The sequence below is a fragment of the Phoenix dactylifera genome, chromosome 5 (genome assembly GCF_051530095.1).
Source record: "Phoenix dactylifera cultivar Ajwa chromosome 5, Ajwa_hap1_PhDact_Kaust_v1.1, whole genome shotgun sequence".
Classification (NCBI taxonomy): domain Eukaryota; kingdom Viridiplantae; phylum Streptophyta; class Magnoliopsida; order Arecales; family Arecaceae; genus Phoenix; species Phoenix dactylifera.
The window spans coordinates 4,721,619-4,730,017 of NC_143194.1; the positions used below are offsets into that span (position 1 = coordinate 4,721,619).

Here is an 8,399-nt window from a genome sequence, read left to right on the forward strand (position 1 = left end):
ACCGAAACTTTAATACCAAATTGATACAATCGGGAAGAAAAAAAGAATTCTCTCAACCCATTCAACTCGAATCTCTCAAAAGAAATTAGAAAATGATGAAAAAATTTCAAAGATAAGAGTTTATGTCCCCTATTATTTTATTGATGATCAACATAAAACCAAGATACGTAGCTTTTGTTTATAATGGTAAGATCTACCCTTACATAATTAGGTTTAGATTTCTCTCATAATTCTAATAGCACTCACTTTTCTAAAATAAACATGACTATTAGAAATAAATTCGAAAAGCTAAAATTTTTCTCTATCACTCTACTCGATTTTTCTTGGATTAAGAGAGATGTTCGATAATCTTTCTCGAAAAAAAAACTTTCGGTTTGACCGATCCATTTTCAAGATCCAAATTATGAAATTTGAACCCGATCGCTTGGGGCGCAGCCTCTCTTGAGAGGCGACGTCACATCGTAAATTTTGAAAAGCTATCCAATTTCTTAGAAAAAGATCATCTTAATCAGATATCGTATGACTAAGTTATAACCTTCGAAAGTTTAGCTCGCGACTCGACTTCCTGATGCGACATATCTTACTCTTAGATCCTATCCATTCCTACCCGTAATAACCAAAAAAATCTACATCGAAGCTGGTGATCATTCTAAATCAATATCTAATGACTTATTATTCTTATATATTAATTTCTATACCCAATCTTTTTGAGCCTTTAGTCAATGAAAGTTTTCATGAGTCCTGTCATGTGTAAGCAGAAACCAAGTCCTAGCCAAGTTCTAAGATTTCTTAATCCTGCTGAATAATATGTATATTCTTTGATTTGTAGTGGAAAAGCTCCCATTATATGCTGAAAAACATGAATGCTAATCCAGCAAAAGTGGAAATGGTGAGAAGTGCTGTTCATATACACAGGTGGTCGTATGACAAGGCTGCGCAAATGGCGTCCATGTCAGGGAAGTGGATGCAAGACGGACATGGATGAATCCAGCATTTATCCACCTTCAATCAAAAGTTAATACTTGCCTCCACAACAGCCCCATAAGGCTAACTACCATGGCCTTACTTCACTACTGTGGATACACACAAGGTCTATTTTGTGATTGGTTTGGAACACAAGCCATTGCAACCATGAAAGATAATGAGGCAGATATTCCCAGACAACATGATAACCCAAGCTCCATAGACTATCATTAATATCTCAAACGTTAACAAAGTACTATTACTAGAAAAAAAAAAGGCCATATTAATCAGAAATCGCCACAGATACCTATTTATAGCCAACCCACATATAGCAATAATAAGCATATTTCAGAGACCGATATCACCCTCATGAGTACCTACCGATTTAGCAAACTCCATTAGTCTTCTTACGCTCAACAAGCCGCCTCCAGTATGTAGTGATCTCCTGCTGTGTCTCCAAAATACTCTTCTTAAGAACAGTACCCTCAGCATTCTTTACAGGTGTTACATGGGCAATGGTGATGGGCTGGCTTGGAACAGCGTCAAGCTCTCCCAGGACCTTCTTGATGTCTGAAATGAGGCGTTCGGCAAGGCTCCTGCTGAAGTCCTCCCTGATCACGACACGAAGGACGGCCACGTGCTCGGCATCATGTGGCATTGTGTATGCAGGGATTATCCATCCAAACTTCCTCATGTTCTCTGCTATCTGAAAGACTGTGTGCTTGCTGCTGTCCTTAAGCGAGAATGCAACAAGAGGAACACCAACTTCCTTCGAGACAATATCAAACCTTCCCATCTTCTCGAGGCCTTCCCTTAGCACTCTTGCATTTTCCATGCAATTTTTCATGATATTCTTGTAGCCCTAACATATAACATGGTACAGATTTAGTGGCTTATTTAAGGAAAAAGAACAGTCTATATAAGAAAAAAGTATGATATAAGAACTATCATGAGTTGACACAGCCATAGGTACACGCGTATAGCCTTGTTCTAAACTAAGCACAAGTAGGTGATATTAGTTCCAGCATATCAATGTTCCAGTCTATATACCCATGCACTGATTGTTCATCGCGGCAGAAGAGAGACAATACGTTGATATAGTAAAAAAAATAAATAATTTTCCAAACGATTAGAACAAATCAATAACTACGCAGCAGCACAGCAGAGTATCTTAACCTTCCATACTCTGCTGCAAATGAGGAAATAATTGTATTTGATTTAGGATCAAGTTTGCTTTCATTTGCAGATCGATCGAAATTTGAACTTGAGAAGGAAATTCAATTTTGCTATTGGCTTATTTGTTCCTTAAAGATATATCAAGATCCTTGACCAAAAGATGCCTTGGAGGGTTACCCCGAGGTTGTAACCAATATACATCTCCCTGCTCCATATCTAACCTTCAGTTCTAGGGGAGGCGTCACAATCTCCAAATAAACCTTCACGAAGAGTTTCATGCCAATTAAGAGGGTCAACTTCAGGTGCAGAGCCGGATGTGGTGAACTGTCTGGAACCTTGATGGATTTTTATTATTTTTTTTAACCTTGATGGGGTAAGGTTCATTGGCTGACAGTTTAATAAATTACTTAGGAAAACTGTGCTTATTAGGGAATTTGTATGACCATTTCTACCAAACATATACACATTGAAACAGAATCCAGACCAGACAATTTACTTTTACCATTGAAACGAAATTAATATCCATAATTACCACATAGTTGGTTAGAGAAATAGTTAAAGTTCTCATGTTACCTCAAAGCCCAAGCGCAAGAACTGGTAGTACTGTGCAATAATCTGACTTGAACCTGCAACAATGAAACAGACTCCGTGAAGTATTTCGTTGAGAAACTAATATGACATAATGCAACATTACATGCATATCCAAATAAGATAGGTGAAAATACAAACACATGATAATATTCACCTTTAGAAAAATTGAGGGTAAAAGTAGGTTGATCTGCCCCAAGATAGTTTATATGGAAAATGAGCTCTTCAGGCAAATCTTCCTTGCTCCTCCAAACAACCCAACCAACTCCAGCATAAACAAGACCATATTTGTGGCCACTAACATTTATGCTCTTTACCAGTGGTAGCCGAAAATCCCACTCCAGCTGTGGATAGAGGAAAGGAGCTATGAATCCGCCACTCGCAGCATCAACATGAATAGGTGTATCCCACCTGCAGGGCATGGTAAATATGATTCCATCTCTCACAAACATTAGTCCTATGAATAAATCATCACTAGATGCAAACAACAGGTATGGTTTTGATCTGAAGTTCAGAAAATTAATTTATTGGGCTATATCCATAAATGGGTAAAAAATACTGTAACTTTCACTTCAATGACAAAAACTTATCATCAAGAGCTAGCATCCTAGAGCAATCTCAAGATGCTCAACCACTCTAGAAATGGATATGGCTGAAATGCCACAGGTGTCGCTGTCTTGAGAGGATCAATCAATTCAAACAGCATCCTTGGTTCACCTAGTTGAGCTGTCAACAACCATTGGCTACTAGGAATACTGACTGGTCATTCGATTGACAAGTAGATATACAAATAACTGTTTTAAAATGCATCCTGCAAGACTGTGCATGCATCCAGAATAAGCAAATGAAGGTCTAGTCACAACACCATGTTGGGCTGCTACATAGTGGGTCGTTTGGTACCCAAAAAGGCCCAAGTGGCAAGCATATGCATTCTGGTCCTATGCTGGTAAAAGGCATATCCTCCTCCTCCCTCTCCCTCTCTCAGATTTGTTTACTGGAAATTTGATCATGCATAAAAAGGGTACTATTTTTTTAGTCAGCATATCATTCTATAGTCTCTCAAACAAGAGTGAAAAGTACATACCCTATTTTTCATATTTTTCTTGTCCAAGTATATACTTTGATTTATTTTATTAAATATTTGATCTATGTTCTGCATATAAACTGTGTATTCAGCTTTTTCATACAATGACCGCTCTTAAAACCTTGACATGAATCAATCCACTGCTTTCACTTAACGACTTTTAGGTCATGCACCACTGATCATTCAAACAGCGGTCTATGAATATATAGGTAGGCAAGCATACCCAGTTCACAGCAAATTATTACATGATTAAGCAATTATTATGGTCCCTTTGACAATAGACTGGTTCTCTGGTATACAAGCAAAATCGCTTACCCTGTTTCCTTGTTCTTCTGTGTAAGCAGCTGGTTCAGTAGTTTAACATCTTCAAACTCTCCAGTGAGAGTAGAACCCAAAATGGCAGCAACACAGATGGTATTCTCATCCACCATCTCCACAGCCTTCACAGGATCCATGATATAAAACCCCTCCCTTAACTTCACCTCCTTCAATTCTACTTCAAAATACCTTGCAAATTTCTCCCAGCAAACCTAAATAAGCATATATGAGAATACAAGATCATGAAAATTTTCAGTGCCATGTTACAATTCTAGTGAACAAAGGTGGATAGTACCTGAACATTTGCACCAGTAACAATGTTTGGCTTGTCATAAGGCTTTCCCTCTGCCTTTCTTTTGTTTTGCCACTTCCTCTTAAATGCCAGTCCTGCCAGCATTATTGCTTCTGAGGATCCCACAGTTGCAACCCCTAGTGCTGTTTCATCATCCCCAACTGGGGCATGAAAAAGATGGGCTATCATATTTACACAGCGGTTCTGCATGAGAAACAAACAGATGGTAAGAAAGCAATCAAATAATGAACAAGTGCACCATAGTGGTTCCCAATTCCTAAAATCATGTTAAATAAATAATCACACAGAAACCAACCTCATAAGATGAACCATATAAGATGGATTACAATATTATTGTTTTCTAGCAATGTAATATAAAAGGAGGATTAGCACTTTGAATTTGTCAAATTTGGGATGATATCTTAAAATGTGTATAGCAACTTGGTCCAGAACAACAATCTATCAATAATTCATGTCTGTACAAAGAATCTATGATGGAAAGAAGGATAGATCAAAAGAAAAAAGTTTGAATCAATAGCTAGCCTATAATTCACATTCTTCACGCTAGATGTAATATAAATATCCTTTCTGCAAAGTTTCTCTTTCATCAAAATCTTCTTAAAAATCAAATTGTTTGGATCTTGGATTACAGGGAAACCACAGACTGTATTGCATCTAAATAAGATGCATAGCAAAATTCTAAAAATCGGATACATGTATTTTTCATTAAATGTATTAGATAACATCTAACCATAGAAGTTGATCGTGCCTATGCAAATTCTTTCAATTTTTGCAGTAAAATTAGGAAAAATAACATGTACTCTTTTATTTCTTGAAAAGATAATATTCCATGATTAGTATCTTATTCAATTCACCATATACCTTTTCTATCACATGTCCATGTTATAGTAAACTATAAAGATATGTGACAAGAAGAAGATAAGAAATTTATCTTGACAATCCCCTGCTGAGCCACTCCTCCATGTTTGGTACATAAACAACTAGTTTAAGCATTTAAAGCCACTAGTAAAATTTCATTGCAATCTCCTTTGCACATTCAAAACATTGTTAGTTAGAATAAGAACAAAATGTCTGGATCGCATATTTAGTTTTAAAATCTCGCAGCAATCATTCCTCGTAAAGATACCATCAACAGTGTGCATTACACTTTTTTCATTAAAATCAGTAATTCGAAAATGTCTCTGACAACCATTTATGCTTTTATATATATTCTTACAATTTGATTCATTGTCCTATAAGAAAATATGAGTGATGAAAAATTAATTTGTACAAATAAGCCAAACCTTAGAAAAAAGAGGAAGCTTTTTAAACCTTTTTGTAGCAGTCTATGGGTGTACTTTAGATGCATCTCCTGTAACAGAGATATATATTCAGATGTTAATTTGGCCTGTCATGTTCAAAGTTCCGGTCTAGAATTTTAAAAATTTCAATTGGTGTACCACATGGCAATTTGAGAAAATATGTTGCGCGGTAGGGGGTTATTCATTTCTGGCTATCATACATTCGATCCACGTGGCATCCTATACAAGGGGTGGCAAACATGATGTGAAGCCTTTGATTCAAACTAGGAGAAGAGGCAGGGAAGAGTTTGAGGAGTCAATAAGGGTGCATATCCCAGAATCCCAAACTTTGGATACCACAATGCCAACCACCTTTCAAATTATACAGGGATAAGACATCCCTATACAGGCTATCCTGTTTATATCATCATTAGGATTTCAAAACCCTCTAATTGAGTATATTGGAGTACCAGAGATAGCAAAATTGATGCTCAAGTGATGAACAAGCTATTGAAAACAAAAAATTGGAGAGCTCATGGTAAAAGCAACTTATGTGCACATTACATGCTTCCAATCCTATTAAAAGCAATTGGAAATCGAGATAACGACAACAGGACAAATAGAAGACGACCTCGAAAGGAGAAACATAAACGGGTTGATAAACCCAAGCATAAGAAGTTAGCTACTGTTTCTTGCAAGAACACATGCACAGGAATTCAAATCTCTCTTCTAATGAATCTGATGGATCTCCCATCCATTTCTAAAGCAAATAGCAAACAATACATCCATAAGAATCACAATTTTGCATAATTATGGAATGGATAATTGCTAACACCACAAAAGAGAAAAAGACCCACAAGACAAAAGACTTGGGATATACAGTTCCAAAATCTAACAACCAAAGAGAACAGAAGCAGTGAGTAATAGCATGTCGGCGTTCATTAGAAACGAATGCTGCCATGACCCAACCTACAGCCGACCTCTACACTACTATCGCTGGAAACACCTCTAAGAATCCCAGCTTATAATTTGATGAGGCGATTTCTTGGTTACCTGGAGCTCGGTGGTGACAGGGTACTCATCCATGTCGACGTAATTCTTGTTGGTGGCAGCCATAATGAGCTTATCGCACTCCGGCTCCATCCACGTCGTGACGAACGATGCCAGGTTCAGCCTCGGGTTCCCATCCAGCATCAGCTCGTCGCTGATGATTTGGTACGCCGCGTCCTTCGGTATCGAATTCTCCGGCATCTTAAACCTATTCCATAAATCACGTTAAGAAAATGAACAAAAAAAAAACGAAGAAAAAGAATCGTAATTGAGGAAATATGGCTCAGATCTGGATTAATATAGCTAATATTACGTTAACAAATCCAAACTCGTTACACATCCGACACAGAGCACTGGATATACCAACAAATTTGCAGCCGGAAATTGCGATCTAAAGAAAAATAAATCAAGTACAGGATTAAAGAGGATGGAATCACCGAGGAAGGGCGGCACAAACGTAACGAGAGGCGAAGGTGTAGTCGACCGAAGCGTCGGGCTCGGATCCTGCCGCGGAGATAACCATGGCTATAGCTCAGAGTTTTTTTCTCTCTCCTTGGTTCTTAGCCTTCTATCCTTTGGAGGCAGGTAGGCGGCGTTATATAGCTTTTTGAGGTTCTTTTTTTATTTTTTTTATTGTTGCCGGGTGTTAGTGTTACGGATGAATATGGACTAAGATCAAGTGCAGCTCGACTAACCCTAAAATTGGCAGAAATCGGCTTGAACCAGCTGATCGAGGTTTAAAAAAGCTGATATTTTTTCGACTGTTCTACAAGAAGTTCGTTTGACAGAGAGTTTTCGACAAAAATCTTTGATACCTCAGTCAGAATAAAAGAGCAACAATATGAAACAGAATATATTTCTCAGTGAGTATGATATTACATTGTGTACTTGAGGTTTTTCGGATCGTTTCTTTCTATAAAAGAGTCGATGCTATTGTTACTTGGGTCGGTGTGGTGTGTATCAGTCGCCAGGCAGTAGCTAGTAATGTGGCTTCGACATGGGCGATGTACAGTATTGACCACACGCCGAATGCAGAACTGCCACTATGGCCAGTTACAGTTACAACTGTTGATTACTAGGATTGTCAGTCCATGACAATTGGCTTTTTAGTTGGAGGCGAAGTTGCTCATTTCTGTCGGTTGTACCGAGATTATTAAGGTATGATTGGATTGTCCAATATTTTTTCTAAGGAGCAAGGAAATAGAGACGGTGAAAACAACCGTAGAAGCTATTCCTTTTTCTACCCGTCGATTTTGATTCAGAGGATCGCGAGAGTAAAAGTAAAAAACGAAAGGAAGACCAAGAGAAGGAAAGAGACCTCGGAACGGAGGCGCGCACGCAGCGGGAAGCGAACGTGGAGTGCAGTGACTCGCCGGTATCGTGCTTCGCCGTTTCCACCGCCATTCTTATGGTTTTCTTATGGGATAACGGAAGCTGATATCCTTCTTGATCTGAGGAAGGCGGTGAGGGTAGGAGAAGAGCTTTCTCTATCGTTTACGGGTCTTTTCCCCCCGCCCCACTCTCTCTCTCTCTTCCCTTCGTTTCTTCAGCGTCAGGACAAGTGGCGTGACGCCGGGTCGCGTACCTGTAAGTGGAAAGTTGCGTTTACGCGTTCCCGGGCAGCGTG

The 8,399-nt window shown here is 38.5% G+C and overlaps 1 protein-coding gene across 1 annotated transcript; it reads right to left on the reverse strand.

Moving 5' to 3' along the window:
- Positions 1 to 1,169: 1,169 nt before the first annotated feature.
- Positions 1,170 to 7,938, reverse strand: LOC103708620 (glutamate decarboxylase 4-like). Its single transcript, XM_008793636.4, has 7 exons — positions 7,210 to 7,938; positions 6,776 to 6,980; positions 4,425 to 4,625; positions 4,127 to 4,341; positions 2,885 to 3,138; positions 2,713 to 2,765; positions 1,170 to 1,825 (listed from the first exon to the last, which is right to left on the reverse strand). The coding sequence occupies exons 1-7, from the start codon at positions 7,293 to 7,295 to the stop codon at positions 1,349 to 1,351; spliced, it is 1,491 nt and encodes a 496-aa protein (XP_008791858.2). The 5' UTR covers positions 7,296 to 7,938; the 3' UTR covers positions 1,170 to 1,348.
- Between the last annotated feature and the right edge of the window lie 461 nt (positions 7,939 to 8,399).

Excerpts from the sequence above, each read along its gene's own strand:
- LOC103708620 (XM_008793636.4), bottom strand. The coding sequence starts at position 7,295 with ATGGTTATCTCCGCGGCAGGATCCGAGCCCGACGCTTCGGTCGACTAC. Across the intron at positions 4,626-6,775 it reads CTGTCACCACCGAGCTCCAG|AACCGCTGTGTAAATATGAT; the intron begins GTAACCAAGAAA and ends TTTCTCATGCAG. Across the intron at positions 1,826-2,712 it reads TCTTGCGCTTGGGCTTTGAG|GGCTACAAGAATATCATGAA; the intron begins GTAACATGAGAA and ends GTTATATGTTAG.